General features: G+C 42.9%; 1 protein-coding gene across 1 annotated transcript; it reads left to right on the forward strand.

Moving 5' to 3' along the window:
• Positions 1 to 1143: 1143 nt before the first annotated feature.
• camk1db (calcium/calmodulin-dependent protein kinase 1Db) lies at positions 1144 to 25775 on the forward strand. The gene is made up of 11 exons (XM_084554510.1): positions 1144 to 1753; positions 12308 to 12439; positions 13516 to 13590; positions 17064 to 17202; positions 17524 to 17650; positions 17907 to 17982; positions 19631 to 19743; positions 21719 to 21797; positions 22523 to 22610; positions 22780 to 22936; positions 23665 to 25775. The coding sequence occupies exons 1-11, from the start codon at positions 1659 to 1661 to the stop codon at positions 23814 to 23816; spliced, it is 1233 nt and encodes a 410-aa protein (XP_084410636.1). The 5' UTR covers positions 1144 to 1658; the 3' UTR covers positions 23817 to 25775.
• Positions 25776 to 26006: the final 231 nt, after the last annotated feature.

The following is a 26006-nucleotide window of genomic DNA, read 5'->3' on the forward strand; positions in this document are numbered from 1 at the left end:
TACATTTCCTACAATTTAGTTACCCCATCGCATGCCTGTTAAACCGTTGGCCATGGTGGCTTCTAGACAGCAACAGTTGCCTAGCAGCGGTATTCTCACAATTTACCTTGTAACCACAGGTTCCATCTGAAAGCAGCATATGACATGCAAAGTTGTCAACACCAAAATGCTAGGCAACCATCTGTAAACTGGAAGAGCACCACTGCTAGGCAACTGTTGCTTGGCATTCAAGGGGTAACTGGTGGGAAGACCACTCCTGGACGGCTGTTTTCGTCAAGAAACCACTGAGGCTAACAGCTTAGCGAGCTAACCATTTTTCTCAGACTTTATAGAATTCTGAGAAAGATTGTTTATGCATGTAGGAGAAAAGAATTGGAGAATATTTTTTTGAAATTCCCAAAATACCTCATTCTTTAATTATGCCTTTTCATTTCCTACATTACATTAAGTGGCTAACTTGCTAAAGTGTTAGCCCTGGTGGCTTCTAAATGCAGCAGTTGCCTAGTAGCGGGGCCACGCACTTTGAGTTCGCTGATTTCCCATGTCGCAACCGCATGTTCCATTTAAAGGCAGCATGGGAAGTCGTGAACACAGTTCTTGGCAAAAGTGGTCATGTCTGAGAACATATTGCTAGAATCGCTTGCATCAAGAAGTGAAATAGTTTAGCAAGCTCACATTTTTTCCCAGAACAGTTGTGTCTGCGTTTCCCACATTAAGTAACCCGGTCGTTAGCTTGGTGAACTGTTAGCATCGGAGGCTTCTAGACCAGCAGTTGCCTAGCAGCGGTGTTCTCAAAACTTATGGGTGTTGTTACCACTTGAAGGCCACATGTTTTGTTTACATGACTTTAAATGAGGTAACCAGTAGCACAGGTGTTTTAATGATGGCTCAGGTCTGTTAAGTGTCCCAGTAAGTCATGTCAACGAACACCTGTGCTGTGGTTTCCTTACTGAAATCGTAGCTACGCCCCTGTCACCCCACATTAAAATGAAACCACTGAGCAGTGGAAATGTCGGAGTCTGAATCTGATGGGTCCGGCGGAGTTTCCAGCGGGCCGCCGATGATTTGGTGCAATGCGAACACTTAAATCGCAGCCTGTGCTGTCGGATAGATAGGCGGGAGCAGCAACCTCCCACTCCTCCTATTGCTATAACAACCACAGGGCGGTCGGTGTGACTCGATGCCACAGCAGCGCGGATGAGACTGCCAAGTGTCATCCTCCTGCAAGCAGCCCGACCTCTGCTCGCTGCATCGCCGCTTGACACTGACTGAATCCCGGCCAGAGGAGGAGGTAGAGGAGGAAGAGAGGGAGAAGTCTGTGTTCCCCCCGTCACAGTGATCTGAACAGTGGGGAAGCTCAGGGCTCGGGATCCGCTACGTCAAACAGATTAGTCAAATAACCTCTCGGGGTAGGACAGACCTCCCTCCCTCTGGGCTTGCCTGGCTGCATGCGTGGGCTCAGAAGCAACATAGACCGCGCCGACAAATAGCCAGGAAGCCCTAAGAGATACAGAGAAGTACTTTTCTTTTCTTTTCTTTTTTTTTAAAAAACAAAACAAACAAACAAACAAACAAAAAATCTGTCTGGGTGAGACGGCTGTGGTGATCCACCAAGCAGCGCCTCTTCTTCTCCTCTCCTCCCCCCACCCCTGTGCGAAATGGCGAAAGAAAACGGCGAGTCCAGCGATGGATCTTGGAAGAAGCATGTCGATGATATCAAGAAGATATTTGACTTCAAGGAAGTCCTTGGGACGTGAGTAGCAAGATAACTGCAGCCTCGAGAAGGCGACGAGAAACTTTGTATCCAGTTGTGCTTATATAGCAACAGACAACAATGCCACACCGTAGCGATTGAACGGAAATGAAAGCAAACTGACAGCTGTTGAATATTTGTTGAATTGACAGAGACGGAGCCTTTGTAAACTTACTGCCCACTTAAATCTAAGCAGGACAATCGGCAGTTAATTGTTAAGAGAGGGGAAATAATTAGAGACATTAATGTGTGCAGTCAGAGGCTTGAAGCTTCGCCTTATGTCACAGTTCATTCAAAAAAAAAAAAAAATGTATTCTTGGTTCAAAACAGGGGTGAAAACAGAGCTTTTGTGGGGGCAGCCATTTGTCTGGGGTCCTTGTGTACAACACAACTGTGACAAAGACAGCAGGGCCTATTTGCATACACAAATTATGAAATCTACTCCCAAATTAAAGCACCATCTGTGGGGACTTTAATGTGTTCTTGTGCGCAAACAGAGGAGCAGATTTCGGCTGCAGAGCATGATGTCAGACTTTAAAGATTCATGTCACTGTCACAGATTTGTGCTGTAAACACTCATGAGAACTGTGGTGGTCTCGCCGGGCTTGTTTAGGGACCACTTTGGCCAAAGTTGCGCTCTTGCCTTCTGGACCACAGAGCAGGCGAAATTCCTGAGTTTATTTTGGTCTGCAGTTAGTGCTGCTTGGCTTCGTGTCTTTTCTTCTTTGAATAAGTTGTTGCAGCACAGAGTGAGCCTTAGTGTTCCCCTCAATGGAAGACATCAATCGGCTGAAGCGGGTCACGCTCGCTCGACAGGAGCCAGTCTCAGACAGTCAGTCTTGTGATAGACTGCTAGGTGCGATCACACATTTAATAGAGCGGATTTCTCATACGGGGGACGTGCTTTGTCCCCTGAAGACATATCCGCCCTTCCTTGACTGAGAGGCATAATGTTTACGTTGTCTGAGGTTCGATGGAAGGCCTGAGCCGAGGAAGGAACCTCCCTGTGGGAGTATGTTTGCTTTCTTTAATTTGGCCATAGAAACTGGTGTTTAACCTCACAAATACTGACCTCTGGTCACTGTGGTTATATCTGAATGGAGAATGAGGTAATTCATAAATGCTTAAGAACATTGTGTGAACACTTTGCTTTCCTCCTTTTGCTGCTCAGTGTGATTCTGCTTTTTCTATTAATTTAAAGAGTAGCACCATTGTAGAGGAAATATCTCCATTTAATAGTAGTTTTTTATTTACCCACCAGCAGTCACAGAGCATCATTAACATTTGTTTTGAGTCCATCTGGTGAATGGAAGTCAAATATTAACTCCATTTTCACTCCGTTTTGGTCTTCATCCAACGCTTGAGTGTGTCCCCTGAAGACATATCAGCCCTCTCTCATCTGAGAGCCATGTAATGTGATGGTGTTGATGTTGTTTGAAGTTCCATGGAAGGCCTGTGCTAAGGAAGGAGCTACCCTGTGGGAGTATGTTTGTTTTCTTTAATTTGCCCCCAGGATCTGGTGTTGAGATTCACAAAAATAGCTTCTGGTCACTGTGGTTATATTTGAATGAATAAAGAGGCCATTCACAAACGCTAAAAAAACAAACAAACATCCTCTTAAGATATGCGGCGTCATCTTGAGTAAACTTTGAATTATCTGTGTCATATGGCTTTCCTCACCACCGTCTCATTTTGGTGCTCAGGGTTACTGCAGATCTGCTTTTTCTTTGAGGTGAACATAGATAGCTTATGAACATAGATAGCTTATGACATTTGAAGTTAGTATTTACACACCAGCAGGTACTGAGCATCGTAAACATTCATTTAGTCGCGTTTGTTTCCACCTGGTGAGTGCAAGTCCAATAATCACTTCCATTTTTGCTCTGTTTCTGCCTCCACCAATACCTGATTTGTCCCCTGAAGACATCTCACCCTCCCTTATTTGAGAGGCACATTATGTGATGGTGTTGATATTGAGATTCAATGGAAGGCCTGAGCTGAGCGAGGAGTCTTCCTGTGGGAGTTTGTTTGTTTCTTTAATTTGGCCCCTGAGTAGCCTCGCAGCAAATGGCCTCAGGTCACTGTGGTTATATTTAAATGGAGAATCAGTTGGTTCGTAAATTACAAAAAAAAAACGTCACTTTAGTATTTCTTCTAAGATATACATACTTATCTTGTGTAAACTTTGAATAATCTCTGCTCTCTTTGCTTTCCTCACCGTCATTTTGCTGCTCAGTGTGACTGCAGATCTGCCTTTTTCTTATGAGGATCCGTGTCGTGAAATTCTAATACAGACTGATGATTCAAATCGCACACTCCTGACTTGAGCTGCTGGACTTAACAGTCAGAGCTCCTACCTGGAGGTAGTTCTGATTTCCCCAAGGCTTTTATTTATGTGTGAAGAGCCCCTGAATACACCGGTGAATCACTGTGATTTACTCTCCACACAATGGCCAGGTTAGAGGAACGCACACATCCCTCGCCCACGACCGAGCACACATCCCCGGGCTTAGTCTGTCACCGCTCGGCCTTTATGTTACATATACAGCATGTACTGGCTGACTTGTTCCTGTGTACCTTAATCAGGGAGTGGCTTGTTGCGGCACGGCGGGGTTCACATGCCACCTGGGGCAAAGAAGCCTGGCGAGCCTGCAGCTTTGGCCTAGGATTAAATATTGAAGGGACTGTTGGTCAGAGGAAGAGACAGAGATTATCTTCCTCCTCTTCCTCTTGCTCTACCTTTCAAATGTAGGTTTCTGCTCAGGTTTCCCCATCAGTGTCCAAAAGGGATAATCCGTCTGCAGCGTCCTGCTGCCAAAGAAACTCATTCTTTCCTCACGGAAAGTCGCCAGTTTATTCAGTGGTTACCTCACACTACATTTCAGAGGTACACACATTTATCTACTCTGCAGATTAAGACTTAATCTATGGTGAGCCGAAAAATCTGAACTGCTATAGGATAAAATGGATTAATGGCTTCTGCCAATATATTAAAGTATCTTGACTGCAAGAGTATGTTGTAGATGATTCTGACATTTTAACTCACAGTAATCACACCTCTAGGATGGATTTAGTCTGAAAGTCACAGTTGTTCTGCTTGATATTATCGTTTAGTTGTACTGACTGATTGTTGTTCTGATATATTTGTGTGTTAAATTATAACCTCGTTCAAATCAACGAGAATATTTTGCGAAGATTTGTTTTAAACAGCAGCTAGAGGCCTACCTGGGCGTGAGCCTTCAAACGATACCGATAGGAGATTTAGAACAGGAAGCCACGCCACTAATGCTTTGGCCGCACTTGTTCCATGTGTTGTTTCTGGCTAATGAGATCTTCACCGGTGAAGCCAGTCCTCATACCTCAACACACACACATGCCTGGGGGCTAATTTCAGACCTTTAAGCTGCTCATGGTCAGTGGAAACAACCTTAAGCAATCTGAACACATAACCTACATAAGTCTAGGTGGGAAAGTATTTAGATTTTGACATCTTTGACTGAGGTACTACAAACACTAGAGCCTCAAGTTTAAAATCCGTTTAATTAATATATGAGATACTTATTAGAATCATTTCATGTCAAGTAACATGAGGTGAGACTGAAAACTGTGTCGGTCGTCAGCATGGCAAATAATGTAAACATTTACATAGAAACTCTATTTAAGTTGCACCATTTACATCACACCTTAAGAAGGTCAGTATCAATGCAGACGGAGATGTAGTACATCTAATCTGTGCAGCCCTGCTGATAACTGAAAGGGCTGATTGGCTTACAGATAAACTGTGATTAGTTTGCATTGGCCAGTAAGTAACTTAGGCACGATTACGTCTTTATTACATAGCTCATCATCTTTACGTAAGACAGTTTATATCGTAACCTTACTATTTACATTACACACACCTGCAGCTACTGATCATCAGGTCGTGTTTGCGTCTACTTGATGACTGCAGCATCAGCTCGTGTTTTTTTTCTCTGTTTTGGTCTCCAACATCACCTGATGGAAACATCTGACTCTTCAGTTGGTTCTCCAGCTCACTGTTTCAGTTTGTCTGACAGTGGGTTAAGAGTTATTTCACTATAAACAGCTGACTGCTGTGGCCAAAAACCTCGCCACTGGACAACTGAACCAAAACAACAAAACCGTCAGTCGCAAGCAAATAAAAAAGATAAAAGATCCTAAAAACCCTCAAGGGAACTATACGAGTGACCCCTTTCATATGCGAGTACTCATGTGGTCCATTGGTTATATTTAAACTATTAACTACGGCTATTTATAAACTAAGTTAGAGAAACAGCTGAGTGAAAATGTTCATGAAAATGGGCAGATATAGCGTGATGGAGTTTTTAAACATATCTGCCTCATAAATCCAGTATGAGTCGGACTCTGCAGCGTACTTCACTCAGGCAAATTACTCGAAGATTTTATTTATTTAAATGTCCCCAAAAATGATGCTTTCCAGTAGCATCTGGCCGAAGTGCTTTGTCGTGTATTTCAGAATCCCACTTTTTGAGATTAATGTTGTTGGCTTCCAGTGCAGGGCCAAACATAGCTTAGCTGTAGCTGACTCATTCCTTCCACTTGTTGCTCCCTAACACCCCATCGAACAAAAAGGGAAAAATGATCTTTTCCAATATCTGATATTCACGAATAAACATTCCACGAGTGCAAATATTACACTGGTTCTGACAAAGCCCTGCTTGCCTGCGATGCATCTTGCAAACGCAGCTTGCACAGAGGCTAGCCGGGTCTTTGAAAGCAGCATGAATGTAGTGAAAATGGCAGCTAGGCAACTAGGATGAAGGAAGTCCTTGGTTGCTCCCTCTGAGGAAGACTCTGTCTACCTCCACCGCTGTCATCCAGCTCTTCTGACTGCAGGGAACATGGATGGTAATTACCTGAGTGTCCATTTGTATTCATGCTTCTCTGGCCACAGTGAATGCCTACAGTCATAGTGTGCCATCCAGTGCACTCAGAGAGTAGAAGTGCACCACACTGCCCTGTATCAGAGCACAGGAGGCAGTAATCACCCGTATTAAAATAATTCCGCTCCTCTCTGAAAGGCTGATCTGCGGCTTCAGACAAGATTATCCAATGCTCCAGGGAAATATTTGGCAGGAACCTTTCTTTGTAGTTGTTTATGAGCAGCATTAGCTCTTATCGGCCCGCAAACTGACCAGCGTTCTGTTTCAACAGCGATCAAGTGAGACCGCACATTCCTGGAAAGTAGCCTCAGGTCTGGTGTGTGTTATAATAATGGCTCCCAGCTCCAGTTGTTTGAATTGTGAGATCTGCTGGATTTCATTGTGCTCATATTATTGATTTAACTGAGCTGCACCTGACCAGAGTGGTTTATAACCTCGAAAGACAGAAAGACAGAAAGCCAGCACTGGTTGACCGAACCACAACCAAAGTGATTATATTAAAAGTTCTATTTTTAGGTTTTTGCTCTACGTTTTTCTTTAATACTAGAACGTGTTTACATGATTCATCATTCTGCAGGTTAGTTTACCATTCGTGTTGTTGAATTCAGAAAATAGTGAAAGGCTCCTCTCAGAATCCGGCTACAATCTCCAGGCTACGCTTAAAGAAGGAAAAGAGCAGAAAATGCTTGAAATCTTTGCTTGAAAAATGACATAAACCATTGTGCAGTTATTAAAATAGCAGCCAATTATCTGAATGAGTATAGTATTCATTGTTGCAGCTCTATACAGATATAACCTATATGTGTATTTATACATTTTTATACTCAGTTAACTACTCAGCCAAGTGAAAAATGGTTCAACCAGCCACGACTTTAAAATGTTGTGTAAATTATGAAAGAACCTGAAATAATATTCCAACAATTCATTATCTATAATAAACAATTTGACTGAAATATTATGAGTAGTTCAGTTTTTCTCGCTTGGATGTAGAATTATATTTAAAAAATTTTATGCCGTCACACATTTCTTTGCAAGAGCATTGTTGTCTTGCCAACACTGATACACGTATTGGAAATGCGTTGTTATATTTTAGAGGACGCTAATGATGAGGAGAATTACGCCGATAGCAGAAAGCGGTGCTTGTTAGTTGGAAACTGTCATTTTCACTGTTTGTCCAGTCATCATAGTTTAGAAGACTCAGATTGAGTTAGCATAACACACAGCTGAGCAGATGGTGGTGTGAAGTCTGAGAAAGAAAGAAAAAAAACTGTTTAACTGCAAAACGATCTGCTGCCAGTTAAACGTCTCAACGCTCAGACTTTAGGGATCTGAACAGTTTCACCTGTAATCTGTGTCTAGTCTGGCTTTAGATGTTCAGTTTTAATAAGAGAATCAACTTGCTTTTCTTCTTGTAGCTCCTAAACTGATTCATCGATCTGAATCATTCACTGAAACCAGTAGATCACACCACCTGCTGTATGTTAACGGTGTCCCTGCACTGTTGTAGGATGACTTTGAACCTAGCAGGTTACGCTGCCGGTAGCTCTACCTGGATTATCGAGTTCGGACTTTTCCATCCCATATGTTGCATAACGGGCAGCTGTAATGCATCTTACACAAGACGATTCAGCGTGATCACTCAGCTGCAACACAATACATGTAGCCCCTGTGAATATCAATAAGCCAGCCTCGGCTGTCGATAAGACCACCTCCGACATCGATTGACGTCCTCTGTCAACGGCGGCCTGCGTTTGCAAGAAAGAACAACCGGCTGAGGTCAAGGCCTGATGAAGTTTTCTGCAGGATAGTTTTCATACGAGGCTCGCTTTGCATCTGCAGCATCAGCCGATGGTTTCACACACAGAGCAGCCCACATTACGCATTAGTCAGCCAGTTTGGCTCAGCTATCTGCACACAGTGCGGTGGTGTTTTGTGACTGCGGACTGTCACACACAGCTCATACTGTCATCCCAGATCCGTGAACAGGGAGCTCTGCAGCCATGGGAAGGACTCAAAATGATTATTATTCAGCCAAGTGAGTCAGTGTGCTGCTGACTTGGCTGCACGGTCTGTGACACTGGGTCAGAAACATTTTTTTTGCTGCCATACAGTCATATTCGTCGTGCGTAATAGATTGAGATGAGCTTCAATGAAGAGTCCAATTTAGGTGGAGCTTTCTCTCATCACCAGCAGTTAGTCTTGCTGCAGATTGGTTGTGTAGTTATGTTGCACTGTGATCGCTGCTTGGTTAATCATGTATTCAATAAAATATTATGAAGCAGTGAAATGTGAATCTGAGGCGCCTCATTAGTCTCGATGTGACAAAGACAAGCAGCTAATTCTCGCATAAGAAAACCTTTAGTAGTATTTGTTTTCTTGTATAAATGCATGTGCAGACTCAGCATGTAGGCAGAGGTATCACCATATGCAGCTTTCTCGTGGACGTCACACCTCTTTAATTCCTGTGAATTATGAATTAATGGAATATGAATCCTTTGCAGCACAGTTTGTCATGCTTCATGCATTAACAGAGCGAGGGAAGTCATAGGCTTGGATTCTGCCGTTGTCATTCACAGGAAGTGATGTTGCTGCCTGTCAGCGTGGTGAGCAGGGGGGACTGAAATGGTGCTACATGCTTGAAACCACCCTCTTAGTGAGTTCACAGGTTTCCTGTGGTTTTCATCATTGTGTCTCTCCCTCCTGCAGAAAGCAGAAAACGCGCTTCGAAGCGCTCTGCTGTGCAGTTGCTTGACAGGCTGTTCGTGCTGATGCTGGAGGAATTTAGTTCTTCTCCTGACGTCCACGCAGCTGTGGAAATCGGTGGCGTGTGCTGAATAGAAATGATGCTCGTTGTCCTCACGGCAACAGCTGCAGTGGGAAGATAGTGCTTTAACAGGGCAGGAAGTAGTGCACCAACTCCCTCACTTACACAAGTCCTTGAATTTGCATATTGGCCCACATCATGTGTCAGAATGAGGTTAAGTCAGAAGGGTGTACGCTCCAAGCCTCCGTTGTTCTGTTTGCGGTGTTCCACCTCATCTCACCTCGTGACCAGACGGTGTGTTTGCACAGAGTCTGTTCGTGTGCCGTGGTTCTGATTGACCCTCCCCCTCCAAGTGATGGACGAGTAGGGGATTAGCATGCCTTTGACGGCCATGGTGGGACTTACTGCGGCCAGCGGGATTTAGTTTGGAGTCTGCTGGGAGGAATCGATTATACTTTGACAACATGCTAACATAATGGATGGCATGTTCTTTTAAAAACTATATGGAGATTGTTTATCCTTTATCTTTAAGATACCTTACTGACGATTTGTAAACTACGGGAACAATAAATAATTTGTGACAATGGAGCCAATTAAAAACTCCAAAAGATACTGTGTCTCTTTATTGTTGCCCATGTTAATACTCACTTACTCCTTATGACAGTTATATTTTAAGGGAAGACACAACAGCAGTTGTCATTGAAGAGATATTGGGCAATTTTGTTTCCAAAGAAGGGTCTGCGGCACGGTGGTGTGGTGGTTAGCACTGATGCATCACAGCAAGAAGGTTCTGGGTTCTAATCCATGGGCCTACTGGGCCTTTCTGTGTGGAGTTTGCATGTTCTCCCTGTGTCTGCGTGGGTTCTCTCCGGGTACTCCGGCTTCCTCCCACGTCCAAAGACATGCTTGTTAGGTTCATTGGTGATTCTAAATTGGCGTGCATGTGAGTGTGAATGGTTGTCTGTCTCTCTGTGTTAGGCTCCAGACTGGCGAGATGTCCAGGGTGTACTCCGTCGCTTGTCTGATGACAGTTCAATAGACACTGCCTGGGCAAAAAAAAGTCGCCACCTGGATTTAACTAAGCAAATAGGTACGAGCCTCCTATTGGATAATTACTACATGGGTGATTATCTTTCAGCTGGCAACAAGTTATTTAACCCCAACTGATGCAATGAGTAGCTTCTCATTTATTAAACAACCATGTCTAAAGACACATCCTGTGGTCGTGGCAAAGATGTTAGTCTATTTGAGAAGGGTCAAATCATTGGCATGCATCAAGCAGAGAAAACATCTAAGGAGATTGAAGAAACTACTAAAATTGGGTTAAGAGCTGTCCAACGCATTATTAAAAACTGGAAGGATAGTGAGGAACCATCGTCTTTGAGGAAGAAATGTGGGCAGAAAAAAATCCTGACTGATTGTGATACAGTAGAACTAAGGGCTGTGTTTAATAGTGAAAGTATGAACATTTCCACATGTACAATGAGAAGGGAACTCAAGGGATTGGACTCTGGAGCAATGGAAGAAGGTCATGTGGTCTGATGAGTCCAGATTTACCCTGTTCCAGAGTGATGGGGGCATCAGGGTAAGAAGAGAGGCAGATGAATGATACTGAATGACCAGGTTATTCCATCAATGGATTTTTTCTTCCCTGATGTTACGGGCATATTCCAAGATGACAATGCCAGGATTCATGGGGCTCAAATTGTGAAAGAGTGGTTCAGGGAGCATGAGACATCATTGTCACACATGGATTGGCCACCACAGAGTCCAGACCTTAACCCCATTGAGAATCTTTGGGATGTGCTGGAGAAGGCTTTGTACAGTGGTCAGACTCTCCCATCATCAATACAGGATCTTGGTGAAAAATGAATGCAACACTGGATGGAAGTAAATCTTTTACTCCTATAAATTGCAACAAAAAAACATATATTTATGACGTTCTTGACAGTATTTTTCTACAGTCTTCAGGGTACGCTTGATGATTCCTCATTTACTCATTTAAAGATTGCATTTCAGAATTCTTGTAATGCAAAAACAAATAATTGTCTTAATGGACATAATCTTCATTAGAAGTTTCATGGTAATTTATTATGTTTGTTATGTTGAGCTGACAGGAGAAAATGAACACAGATAAAATCCAAATTAAAAGTACAGAACTAAATAAAGAGGGGAGTAAATGTAATACAGAGCTGACCAAAATTGCATAACCTATGTTGGTACCGTAGCACTCTAAAAAACACACACATCTCAATAACATGGCTGGAGGTTACTCTTTGATTTCTTATCTGCTCATTGAGGATTAGTTCAGTCTTTTAGATCGTGTTCGGCTCAGTGAGCGACCCAGAGCGCTTCATATTATCAGTCCCTTTTAAGATCTTAACATCAAGTCGTCCTGAGGGGAGCACGGTGGGAGAAGGTGTGTAATGAAAACAACAAAGAGAGGGGGGAAAAAAAGCAATCACAGTGCCTGCTCAGCGAGATTTATTATCTATGTGGTATCATAGCAACAGATACAGACTGCTGGAGCAAATATTCCCCTAATTCTGTATTTGTTTTTAAAGGCTCTCATGTATGGAGGCAGATGGCAGGGGAAGACTATCTGCCGTCCTAAATGGGTGTTTTTTAGAGGTTTAAAAGTGTTTGCCGTGCTTTTGGCTGCGCGCGAGCGCCGAGCGTACGCCAGCACAGAAGGCTGTTGGCCATAGTCAGGGACTTTGCCAGATCTCAGTAAATATTCACAATATGCTGTTTGTGTACTCTGGCCTGTCTGCCTCTGAGTGCCCTCTATCTACTCACTGACGATGTGTCAATATTGTCTGAGCGCACATAAAGCCGGGCTAACATGTCTCCCTCTGTTTCTTGCAGCGGTGCGTTTTCCGAAGTGGTGATGGCTCGGGAGAACGCCACGGGAAAGATGGTCGCGATCAAGTGCATCCCGAAAAAAGCGCTCAAGGGGAAGGAGACGAGCATCGAGAACGAGATCGCCGTCCTGAGGAAGTAGGTACCGCGTGACTGAGCCGGGGGGGGGAGCGTGCAGAAGACGAGCACCCGCTTTAGAGAGGGGTCACCACCTTGCGTCGTCCTCGGGGAAGCTTGTGTTTTCTCCGTCTCCACTCTGAGTTGGTTTATGTAGTCTCAGTTTATTTAACAGTTATTGTCAGGCTTAAGTGACTTCCCTGTCGAATCCCATCTTTCCACTATTTTGGGTCACCAGAGTGTACGCACACACTCACACACACACACACACACACACACACACACACACACACACACACACACACACACACACACAGGGTATGATAGGATTGCATTGACACGAGGTGACACTCCATCCTCCTCCGGGGCCTAATGGGTAATTCCCCAGAGAAGCTCCCGTTATCAGTCACTCCTGAAGTGAGCGCGCCGGTTGTTGGGTGTAGTTGCCTGGTTACAGTTGCTATCCTTTGACTTCCTTCGTTCCTTTTCTCTCTGTCCTGGTTATTCAAACCATTTCTCTACCTCTTTTCTCACCGTTTTATTTGTCTCCTGTTAGTCTAACGGCGCTCAAACTGCAACCTCATTTTCATTCTGGACATATGAAGGGAGGAAGTTGTGAAGGTTGTTTAGTCCTCTGAGACTCTCCTCGCCTCCTCCACCCCCGCCTTTTCCTTCTCAAACACGCCGGCCCTTCTGAAGGCGCTCTGTCATCTGCATATCACCTTGCCTTGCAGAGGTTGTTTATTTTTTTTTTTTCTTCTTGTTGCCTGGACACAGGCTCTCAGCATCTTTGTCCGTCCTTTATTATTTTCTTCAGGTGCTCCTGCTGACAGGGATTGCCGCTTCATGACTCATTGATCCACATCCTCTAAGAATCCCCCCACCCCCTCCACCCCGTCCACCCCCACACGCTCCCCATCACGTACAAAAGGTTTTCTCCTCCGTGTGAACAACACAAGCACAAAATGCTCCTGCCTTCAGTTGGCAGGGCGTCATTTTAACAAAAGAAAAGGCTAATTGCCCCTCATTTGTTGTCTGTGCTGAAATGAACAGAAGCTGACAGCAAGCAAAGTGAATTTTCTGTTCTCCCTCTCCAGGATCAAGCATGAGAATATAGTGGCTCTGGAAGACATCTACGAGAGCTCGAACCACCTGTACCTCATAATGCAGCTGTAAGTACATCAGCCCACAGCCTTGTTTGTTAAGGTCAGCTGTTCGGCCTCTCATTTTCATAATGTGCTGTTTTTCTTTTTTCCAGCAAGTGTCTGTATTCTCCTCTAGCTGGTGCAGCGATGCTTTCAAGAGGATTGCGTAGTTAGTTTGACAGCAGTATCGTATGTGTAGCCGGGCCAGATAATACGGCCGATGGACTTGCTTGCTTTTTAGATGAAAATATCGACACCCATCTCATGTCTGAACAGGATACATGAGGCTGTGCCTGGGAGGTGTCTTAGCTTATTATAAAGCCCGGCGCTGCGGCCCAGCTACCTCAGAAGTTGAAGGTGTGAATGATATCGCACTCGAGCTGACCGCCTTCCTGTAACAAAAGTTAGAAAACCGAGAGCCTGTTAGCCATTTTATAGCAGCGTCACTCAATAGCAGTAGCATGATGTGTCATAAAAAGCTGTAGCAACATGTCCGCCGATAGACACTGGACAATATGAGTGTGCGCGTAGTGGGCGTTGAAGGACTTTTTAAAGTCAACTAATATGTGGTGAAAGTTGAGTCAATGTCAACTGGTCGATGACGTCACTCTTAAAAACATCGTAGAAAATAATGCTCTGCAACAATGAAATCTATATTCTTGACCTGAATACATATTGTAGTGTCTCACTCTCGTAAGAACACTACTGTCGCTGTAGTCACACATGCACTTATCAATACTGTGCGCTGCATATATGTGTAGCCTGAATTGGCACCGTCCATAGCGTTTAATAGTACTTCACAGGGTGTTGTTAGATAATATAATGTAGCTGGGATAAAACAAAAAAAGCGGTATGTTTCCGAAACCTTTTCGTGTAGCAAGGTCTAATAACTTTAGATAATGAAATTCACTGGCAAATTGTTGATTTGCGGCCTCCTTCTCTCTGTCACCGCAGGTCGTTTGAAGTGAAGTTGTTAATTGACTGCCGTTGAGAGGATTTCGATCGTTCCTCTGCTACTTTAGTGTTCCTTTGCTTGATGAACCGCTGCTCGTTTGCTGCAAAGACGCACTGGGCTCCTCACCTGTCTTCTCTGAGGCGTCCGTGTTGTTATTGTCACCTGATCGGCGACCAGTCGACTTCCTGCTTAAAGCGTCATGACACAGCAGCAAAGTCCACTAGTTGACTAATCGGTAAAGCCTCTAGTGTGTAGAGGTGATTTATTGGGACACAAAGAGAAGTGCCAATAAACAGTATATTAAAACACCTCTCACTGTTTGGGCCTTCGAGTTTAAATTTGCAACCAGGAAGACTCTGTTCATATCAATCCTCAATCAAGCAATCAGTCTGCCTCTGTCTGGAGTAAAAAAATAAAGCTCATGGTGGTTTAACAAACAAAATGGGGTGTATATACGACGCTATGTGCCAAATGCAAACAAAATTTAACTGTATTTTTTATTAGAATATGAAAGAACTTTTATTTACAAACTCAAACATAGTTTCAGGTCATCGATGCGACTATCGGAGACAGCAAGCCTCACTTGTTTTTACACTTCATTTTTATGTCGTTCACGCCGTTCACAGCCGCAGTTGGACTCATTATGTTTTCGGGCTTTCCTTCTGCGCGGTACATTTGTGATATCTCAGGAACGCCTCGAGGGAATTTCTTCAAGTTTGAGTTCAAACGTCTGCTTGGACTCGACGGTCAAATGTCAGGGTCACTCGCCGTAACACAATCAGTTGCGGGAGCGACTGTGGCTCAGTAGGTAGAGTGGGTTGTCCACGAACCAGAGGGTTAGCGGTTCAATCCCCAGAATGTGCCACACGCTGAAGTGTCCTTGAGCAAGAGCCACGTCCAGTTGCTCCCAGTGTGTGGCACGTTGTGTGTGTGCTTGTGTGAGCGAATGGGAAAGAGCTTTGAGTACCAATAGGTAGAAAAGTGCTATATAAAAGCAAGGCCATTTACTATCATACTGTAATTATGACAGAATTTCACCCAAATGTCAGGGAAAGATAATACATGCTCAAAAGGATGCACATACATTGAATATGGTATTTCTAATTTTTATTTTAAATGAACAGGATGTGTAATGTGTTCATTAGTGAGGCAGAGGTAGTTTCCAGTCATTATGCTAAGTTCACCATCTCCTTAGTAGCCAGACATGAGAGTCCTATTAGTCTTCTCTTAAAGTTCACTTGAGGAAATAGAATAAGTAAATTTCTACATTATGGTCATTTTGAGTCTGTTATGACTGTCTGCTATAACTGTTAAGTAGCAAACGTCTTGTATTTCACTCAGCGTTGCTGTGCAGCAGTTCCCCTCTGCCGTTACCGTTTTCCCGTGTCAGACGCATGCCGTCACAGACAGAGACCTTTCCCCTCTCCACATAATTTCACAGCATTTGTGACTAATGCACCAGCAATTTCTGCCCTCTTTGTATCCCTGAAAGGTGCTTAATGCTGCCTTGAAGTCTCACTTATACACACGGTGAATGCCAGGCCATTTGTGAAAGCCGACCCATTCTCCAAGCTCAAAAACTTAATGAGTCACATGTTTTGTCTTTGCCTTTTGTACGGTTTAAAAGTCTTTGGGAAACTGCCGGTGCGTCGGTTGCAAACATGTCACGATGACACATTCCATTTAGAAAAAGAGGTATTTTAGATTTAGTAACACTACACAGCCTCAAATTAGAATCCGTCAAAACCTCAGATGAAGCAGAAACACAAAGCGAGACTTTCACTAATTACAACTTTCTTTTGGGCACATTCACTTTTTATTTTATTTGAACAGAGTTGCTTTGTACTTGCAGGGTCAAATAACTGATGTGAGAACACAGACTGTAACGTTGACTGATTTGATCCATAAATTGTATCAGATGAATCTCAAACAGAGAATGCACTTATAGAAATGAATGATTTCGTTTTCAGTCGAGGTTTAAAAGGAAGGGTGGGGTGAATTTAGAGTTTAGGGACGGTCAAGTCAAATGCTAACCTCTAATTCAGAAGATTTTGTTGCAGGAGTTCAGTTTGAGTGCAGGTAGTGCATTTAGTCATCTTTTCTATTGCAGTGAAAATGTTGCATTGACGCGCTCAAACATGTTGTTTTGAAGGTTAGTTTGCTGTAGTATAGCTGTTACAATTAATAAACGAATAAAGAAGGAATGCCCTTGAAAACACAAGCATACTATAAAAGTATATAGAGATGATTCATTCAAACAAGGACACAGAAATACAAAAATCTAAGTCTAAGTCTCTCTATTAGATTTAAATCGGTGTGAGTGAATGTGTGAGTTTTTATGTATGTGTGCACTTATAAATGTATTTGTTTAAATATGTGGAAATATACAGTTTTGTATTGTTAGCTATCATTTTTTACACCTTTCAGTTTTGACTTTTGCTTATTTTATTAGCTTATAAGTGCTGCATGATAAACTTGTATAAATATGTAGTTATATAACTATAACTATCATTATATAAACTGGACTTCTGTGGTGTGCTGACAGGGTGTCTGGAGGCGAGCTGTTTGACCGCATCGTTGAGAAGGGCTTCTACACAGAGATGGATGCCAGTCGGCTCATTCGTCAGGTTTTGGATGCTGTCAACTATCTGCACTCCATGGGCATCGTGCACAGAGACCTAAAGGTAAAACTCTATGTAATACTCGCAGAGAAAAGCTGACAGTTGACAGATCGCTTCAGTCTTTCTGGGAGGGGGAAATCCCCACTGTTCATTACAGCGTGGTGACTGTGCACAGGTTAAATGTCAGGGATTTTCCTTCCTCTGTATAACTGCTGAAGCCTCTTGGATGAGCCATAACTCATGAAAGACAAATCCAGGGGATTTTGTTTCATATTTTTTCCTGACATCTTGCTGTTTGGATGAAAAAGCACATGGGCTCATATGAGACTGACACAGACAGACAAGCACAGTCACACATTTTGTCTCTTTCCTTTTTATTCTCAGCCCGAGAACCTGCTGTACTTCAGTCCTCACGATGAGTCAAAGATCATGATCAGTGACTTTGGCCTGTCAAAGATGGAGGGGACAGGGGGCGTGATGGCCACCGCCTGTGGGACTCCCGGTTACGTGGGTGAGGATGCCCTCTAAGCTCTGGCCGTGGTGAAAACTCACTCTGAGATAATTAGATGCTCTGGTTGGCTAAACACGACCTAATTTAATCTGCCAGTAGCCACAGGTTAACCTTAGCCATCTGCTGCAGGCCATCCAAATATTCACATTCCTCTCCAGCCTCTGAGTCTTGGTGAATGGTTGAAAACTGTCTGCATTGTTTTGCTACATGAATATTAATTTTTCTAACCAGGTAATGTTCGTGTTCATTGTTGCAGCTCCTGAGGTTTTGGCACAGAAACCGTACAGTAAAGCTGTGGACTGCTGGTCCATTGGGGTCATCGCTTATATTCTGTGAGTATTTCCTTTGTGGATTTGATAAATGTCCAGCAATGTTCAGATGCCAACAGGAAAACCTCCTTATTAAACGTGTCCTGACTGAGAGACAGTGAGTAAAGTTAGAGTCACAGACAAGCATTGTAACAGAAAACAAGATTAAACTGTAAAAATAAACAAGAGTCTACAGCCATGCTAACTGCACTGTGAGCTGTACTTTGGTACAGTGTTGCTTTGAGGTAAACGCTAATCTATCTACTTCTCATTTGACGTATTGCCTCAGTACACATTTTCCTAATGAGTTTATGGTCTCGGCTGCTAGGAGCATGACATTCATGTCATAAATTATAGTTAAGAATAAAAGAGACGATAAAGAGGGCTATGCTTCAGGGCAGGGTTTGTGACTGACATATTGCTGTCATATACACGATCAGCCAGAACATAAAAACCACTGACAGGAGAAGTAAACAACATTAACGTTCTTGTGACAATTCAATGTTCTGCTGAGAAACTTTTGGATCTGACATTCATGTGGATGTTACTTAGACATGTACCACCCACCTAGACCAAACCCGGTACCCCCACCCCATAGTAATGACACTCCTTGATGGCAGCAGCCATCCCCAGCAGGATGCAGCCTGACACAGACACGCACGCAAAAACAGTTAGTAGGAACAACTCAGAAACCACCAACAGCACAAGGTGTTGACCTGACCTCTAAATTCACTAGATCCCAAGCTGATCAAGTATCTGTGGGATGCACTGGACAAGCCTGATAAACAGAGGCCCCTCCCCTCAACCCACAGGACCCAAAGGCCCCCACTTACAACATCCTGTTGCCAGACACCACAGGACACCCTCAGAAGACCCATGTCCATTCTCTGATGAGTCACAACTGTTTAGGAGGCACAAGGGAGACCTTGTGGCATCCATTTAGCATTCTGCTGAGATAAAATAAATAAAATTAGAAACAATCATCATTTAATATCTTTTATATTCAAAGAACGAATGGCAATGACCTTGGTGACAACCTGATAGCTAAAACCATCAATCAATAAACAAGACAAACTTCCAGATTCTCATAAAGCCAGTTAATATGGGCTGTAACCTGATGGGTGCCCATAGCTGCTGTTCCTATAATAATACAGCGCCTATAAGGCTTTGAGTGGAAAGTGTTACATGAAGCTGCCAACTTAATTAAGCAAAGTGTCGCTCATTAGCAAAGAGAAAATCCCTGGTGTAGTCATCTGTTCATTAGGTGTGATGAATTTTAAGGTAATCAGTTGTTTCTTATGTCCTCACAAATGAGGCTTCTGCCAGTGATTGTTATGGAATCATTTCATTTCATAATAAAAAGCACAATTTAAACATACAGCATGGATTTATATTGCACATCTGCGGTTTGCGTGCACATTTATTTCCATATCACATGAAAATGGACCGTTCTTGTCCTATATTTCTCCTTTTAGTCTCGATAATCCCCCTGCACCATCTACTGCTGCATGCTATATGAAAAATCTATCTGCTTATGAATGCGATTAGGCCGCAGTAAATCCTTTTAGATTTAGGTTAAAGTTTCTAACATCAGCTGGGTGACTGGTTGACTTTCACACGGGCTGCTGCTGCTGTTGTGTAATTGTGTAATCGTCCATCTTCATCTCCACAGGCTGTGTGGTTACCCTCCGTTTTATGACGAGAACGATTCAAAGCTGTTTGAGCAGATTCTCAAGGCCGACTACGAGTTCGACGCGCCGTACTGGGATGACATATCAGACTCTGGTGAGCTATGACGTACCCTATGTTTGAGTCTGTCTGTGTGTTCTTAATAAACATCTCTTTTACAAATCCTATAGTTCCATAATCATTCTGGGGCAAGGAACAAACATGTATGAAGGCCTGAAGATGACAACAAAATTCTGTAGAAATTTAGATTTTTGCCATTATTTCTAGTTATTTGTCAAAAAGAAACAATATTTTTTTTTATGTCTCATTGTCTCTCTTCAATTTTCGTGTTTTGGGTCTTTGTTCTGTTCTGGCTTTTTTTTTTTTTTTTTTAATGCAACATTTCCATTAGAGTGAAGTGGAAGAGGCTTTTTCAGATGCACCTCGTCCTTGAAGTACAAAAGTACCATTCATTCCTATTGCCCATAATTCTTTTTTATCAATCACTGATAATGATAGGCAAGGCCGCTAATAAATAGGATCTGAGTTGAATTTGAGTGAAACATAAACCACATTCACTCATTTCCTCTGGTCATCCACACCCAGCTGCAGTGGCTCTGTGCCTCCACTTTGAGAACCTGCTGTAGACGACCACTCCATGACTCACAGTTGGAGATGATTTAAGACCTGGATCAGCATGAATGGATTAATACAGGGAGAAAACTGAGAACATCATTTGCAATTCAAATTAATTCAGTTTCAAATTCTGTGTCAAATTCAGCAACGGTGCTATTGTGTCCTGTTCTCAGTAGCAATGACGTGGCCGTTTAGAATTTGTTACCGCCGGCCTCTTATCCGTCTCCATCTGCCCGAGGTTCATGGCCATGCCAAAATTACAGAGATGATTTCTCAGAAACAACACTGAAATAACTATCACCAGTGGCCGCAATGTGAACGTACACCATGGTTGCATCATCTGGGGGAGTTTGTCTGTCCAGTAACACTGAGGATGTTGCTCAAAGAAAAATAGCTGACTCTTTCAGTTTGTCTTGACAATACAGGAAAAGCACAGATGAAGCTATTTTTGTCGTAAGTGTTTGTGTCACAGTTCCATCCTGTGTCTCTAAAAGTCAATGAAGTGAAGCTCAGCTGAATGAGACGCTGCTGTTTTTTAAATTGTGTTAATTACATGTGTGGTTGTCTTGGTAGGGCAGACTAAAGTGTCTGCTGTATTGCTTATTGTATGTATATATGTTCAGAAGGACTAAAATGTCCATTTAACTCAGAAAACATTGTCAGCTATGTTTAGCTTGCTAGCTGTTTCAGCTAACCCCGTCCATTTACATCGGTTTGTACAGGTAATGTTAGTCAGCCATGGACGATACTACACGGTGCTGTAGCAGCATTTAGCTGGCAGGCTAACTCTTAAAAGCTTGGCTAGCTCATGCTAACTACAAGTTCAGCCATACTGTTTTAGTTGAATAGTTCTTATCAGCCAATGAGCAATAGATGCTTTAACTGCAGACATTTAGGTTGTCCTAGCAGAAAAACTCAGATTAAAAACAGATGTGTTGTGTTCAGGTGTGAGCGCCCACTTTCTATGCTAGCTCATTAACGTCAATAAATGAATCCATCCTTCTCCTGTTTTGATCATTTACAACTTCTGCCAAAAAAAAAAAAAAAGAGATACAAGAAATAAAAACAGGCAGACATGGACAACTAAGACCTTTCTGGAAATTGAATCACACATTATATGGTATTTACTTTAACTATGAGGCCAGTAGACACCCCTTTAGTTATGTTTTAGGCACAGTGGGTATCTTCTTATTGCTTTTGTCTATATATAAATTGTCTCTGGAGATGACTTTTCTCTAATGGTATACTTAATAATACATATTACCATAAAGAATCAAATAATCATATTTCAAAAGAGCATAACACAATATTTTTTTAGTCATTCTTTAAAATCAGTGTCACTTTTGTAGTTTAAATAATAAAGCATTACAAAAATTTATTCCTTCAGTACACTAGAGTGTACAGCGTGTTCTCAGCTGGATGTGCCCTTGACTGTTTTTTTTAATTCCCTCCACAGCCAAAGACTTCATCAGCTGCCTAATGGAGAAGGATCCAGAGAAGAGATTCACATGTGATCAGGCTCTTGAGCACCCCTGGTGAGAAACTAACCTCCGCCACACTGTGCCCCAACCAGACAATCACAGGGAAACACACATCTCGGTGCGATTACACAGCAGTGTGACGCAGATTGTCAGGCTTACGCATTTGTCATGGAGAGCTTGTCCTCCCACTGTCATCTGTCACCATGGCTCCGAGCCGCGAACCCACCTCTGCTCAACACTGGCAGCCCTCAGAGAGAAATCTACTGAATAAATGGCCTCCAATTAGTGGCTGGTGTCCTGAAGGATCCTTGAAGAATGTGGAAGCTTTAATGAACGATTGGGATGTCTTCCCAGGCCTGCGTCTGAGCTAACGAGAGTGAGCTGACGTGGGTCTCTGTTGCCAGCTGAGGTGGCCAATAAGACCATAATGGGTATTTTGGGTCTTGGGCAGGTGGCCCCTCTGATACAAATATGTGGTTTGTGACACTGGTAACAGGTGTCATAACTGAGAGAAATTACTCTCATTGACAAGGTTTCACACAGAGATATTACGATGAATGTGACAGAAAGAGAGATGCAGTGTGTGAGCTTGTGTATAAACATCACCCCATCAATCAGAGGCGTTTTAGCAGAATGAAATCAAATGTGGCAGCAAATAGGAAAACAGCATGAGCGCAGTTCTCTTGGTATCACGCATAAAAATATAAATCACCTGCGCAGTGCTGGGTTGGAACGTGTGAATTGTTATTTACATGGTCTAAAAAGACTTTATTTTTCAGGATTGCTGGAGACACGGCCCTCTGCAAGAACATACACGAATCAGTCAGCCGACAGATGCGGAAAAACTTTGCCAAAAGCAAATGGAGGGTGAGCACAGGAGACGTCAGCTTCCTTTTGTTATCAAATATTATTTGAAAAAGGCTCCTTGTATTGATTTGCTCTCTTTTCAAACGGCAAAGAAGCATGTGGTGGTTTGTTTGTCTCCGAGGATCCGTCTTTGGAATCACATTCATCTGTTTCCACCCTCTCTCCGCAGCAAGCCTTTAACGCGACGGCTGTGATCCGCCACATGAGGCGCCTGCAGCTGGGCACCAGCTTTGGCAGCAGCATCCACAGCACCAGCTCCAACCCTCAGAGCCGAGCTCCAGCCAAGAGCCAGTCTGTGGACTGCGCCCCACTCTCCCTGGTGGACTGTGAGTGACACTTCAGATGCTCGCTGTAACCAACACAAACACGGCCAGCGTTTAGTTCTGGACACCGCTGAGTCCGCTGACTCCCTCTTCATTAAGCTAATTGACAGCTGTTTAACAAGCTCTTGAGGTGTGATTTTTAATTCGGTGGTCTAAACTGAGTTTGACACGATGTGGTCACAACTTTACCAGCGGCGATTAGTTGAAGATCTTTTAAAAACTGAACTCTGAACGTCAGATTTCTGGTTTCTGATTTTCTAACCATTTTAATTGCAGTTAGTTGATTAACAGATCAAATAATAAAAATAAGAATAACTGCAGTTTTAATGTGCACAGTACATATTTGTACGACAAGACTTCAGTCTAACATTTAGTCTAATACTCATTGTAAAAGTTTGTACTGGAAATATTTCTACTTTTTCCAGGATCCAGAATGAAAGAAAGAAACTAGAAACTAAGTCTAGTCTAGTGGTGGTCCACAATTTTCTTACAGATCTGTTTTTGAAAAAAATGATTATAATGTAACTGTTGTTAAATCATGGCTGAATATACTTTTGTCTTAGTAAAATCTACAGGAAATGCTTCAACCCTCCAACAAGCATACCAGCCTCCTAACACATTCTTGGCCGCTGTCTCTAAATGGGATTTGTTGTCAATAATTAAACCATATAAGGTTTTTAGACCTTAAAACTGATGACATGCCACTAACAGCTGTTTGCTTTCTCCCACAGGTCCTCCCATAGCTCCTCTGCCGTCCGCTGTTAAAGTGTACAATCAGGACTCTGATGCCTCCTCTACCCTGCGAGAGGAGCCTGCGGTGGTGGCTGAGCCCCCTCGGCCTCGACCCTCCACTGTTACCGTGATCCACACTGGGACTAAATGACGCCAGGTTCCGCGGGAGGTGAGCTGGGAGACCACGGAGCTCTGAGACGGGGGGGAAAGAAACCACCCCTGGCTTGGTGATTCAACGTTGTTGCCCAGTTTGCCCATCCCGCCTTCTCCCATCTGTTTCTGCCAACCACGGGAGGAATTTGAGGAGCCCTGGCTCAGCTCCATTTACCATGGCTCAGCACGGCACACCCCCCCCCCGCTTCCCTTCTCACCATCAAGTATGACCTGGAAGTACAAAGGGGGAGAGACTCACCTGTTGTTGTTATTGTCGAGGCCATATTCAGTCCTGGATCTTGGTTGTCTGGCAGACGAACTGGCGTTTGGTCTGGGAAGTGCCACACTAAAGAAAACTCTTTACTGAAGCTGCTGTCACTACTGACTGTGAGAGTAATTTTTTTGACGGGACGTTCCGCTGTATGCCTTGTATAAATTATCCTGCCTGGAACTGTTGAGTGGAGTCGTGTTATGCAAGTGAAATGTAAGCTTCAAGCTGTGGTAAATAATCGTGACATCATCTGCACTCTGAACTTCTCGTTGTTTTTGACGGCCCTTGTTAATTTGCTGTGGTATTTGCTGCAGTGGCTCACGGCGTCCCAGCAGTATGACAGTACGTGTTGTGTCTTTGCTTTTAAATGTGTGGAAATACGCTTCAATCACGGCTGTGATCGCTGAGAGCGCCGGTGCTTTGCACTAATGTATTGGAATATTTATTTTCTTACATTATAATACGACTTTTGTAAGAGGACCACTCGCAGAATAGTGTACATGTGTCAGATAGACTGGACTGAAAGGTTATCAACTGAATGATATACAGTATCTAATAGTTGTTGCTTTGTAATTGCTGTTTTATTTGATGACTTTATTTTGACTGTGAAGTCCTCCTTGACCACAGGAGGGCAACCACGGCTCGTCTCTTTGTGACCAGTTCTCAGGGATGTGAACATGAAGCCAACCAAACCCTTCTCAGAGTGATCACACACTGCTGTTTTGGACGAGGACGGCGACATTGTTGAAAAGTAAAACCTCCAAATATGTGTGCCACTGGGAGAGTTTTCCAGACGTTTCCTTTCTTTAAAGTCATTGGCAGTATGAGAATAATGTAACTCGTACCGAATGGATTGTTTTCCCTTTAAATTATATTTTGGATGTAAAGAAAGTGTTCACTGGTGAAGTGTGCATTCATGTCTGTAAAAAAAAGAAGAAGAAAAAAAAAGACCAATGACAAATGAATGCCAATGTATCCTGGTTAACATCGCAGAGCCAAATCAGTAGTGTACAGTCTAGTAGTTGAAAATATCGTGCTCTGCTTCCGCTCATGAAGTGGCTGGTCTGAAAACGGCCCGCTCACTCTGTGTTTAATCACTGTGCTTTCATACCAGCCTGTTGAATTTAGCAGAAAGACTCCTACTCCTGCTCTATCTCTCTCCCGCTCACTCTCTACAGACCTTCACGCAGAGAACAGAAGGGATTTTGTCTTTGTATTTTCTCTGTGGTAACTCATCTTAGTTTTAATCACACAAAACGAACGGGGGGGGAAAGAAACACTCCTTAAAAAAAAAAAAAAAAAAAGTGTAGAGGGTTTCGTCATATGAATTATCTAAAAGAGTGGTGAATATCCAAATGGACTACTACTTCTTACTGTAAATACAAAATTCAACAACATTTGCTTGGGTCTTGAGTGTTTATTTTTGTCTTCCCTATATCCCCCCCTCCAAAAAAAAAAGAAAAAAGTACAAAGTAAATATAAAGAAGCCCCTCAGTATGCATGTATTACGTATTATTGCAGAAATGTAATTTGGAGTTGTAGAGACTTATGTATTAAAAAAGAGGCTTGTTTGCATGTGTTGTTGCTTCTTTGACAAGGAGTAAATATCAAGTTAGTTTGTACACATACACTTATGTAGTAAATATAATATAGAGTATATTCACACTGATGCTGTTCTTATATCACCATAGCATGGCATCTTGACTTTATCATGTTTATGATATCATTTAAAGCTCAGCTGTTAGTCATCGTTTAACACAATAAGTATACATAACTATATCCGTGAATGATTTTTTTTTTTATTTATCTGTACCCCACTATGAACTTGATCAGATGTGGTATTAACATGTGTCCTGGGCGATCCTTTCACAAGTGGGCAGCTTTAAGTCCAGATGTAAACACACCAAAGACATATTA

This window comes from Chelon labrosus (assembly GCF_963514085.1).
Source record: "Chelon labrosus genome assembly, chromosome: 11".
NCBI lineage: Eukaryota > Metazoa > Chordata > Actinopteri > Mugiliformes > Mugilidae > Chelon > Chelon labrosus.

Coding starts and splice junctions, on each gene's coding strand:
- camk1db (XM_084554510.1), top strand. CDS start 1,659: ATGGCGAAAGAAAACGGCGAGTCCAGCGATGGATCTTGGAAGAAGCAT. Junction 1,754..12,307: donor TTCAAGGAAGTCCTTGGGAC/GTGAGTAGCAAG, acceptor TGTTTCTTGCAG/CGGTGCGTTTTCCGAAGTGG. Junction 22,937..23,664: donor CCCACTCTCCCTGGTGGACT/GTGAGTGACACT, acceptor TTTCTCCCACAG/GTCCTCCCATAGCTCCTCTG.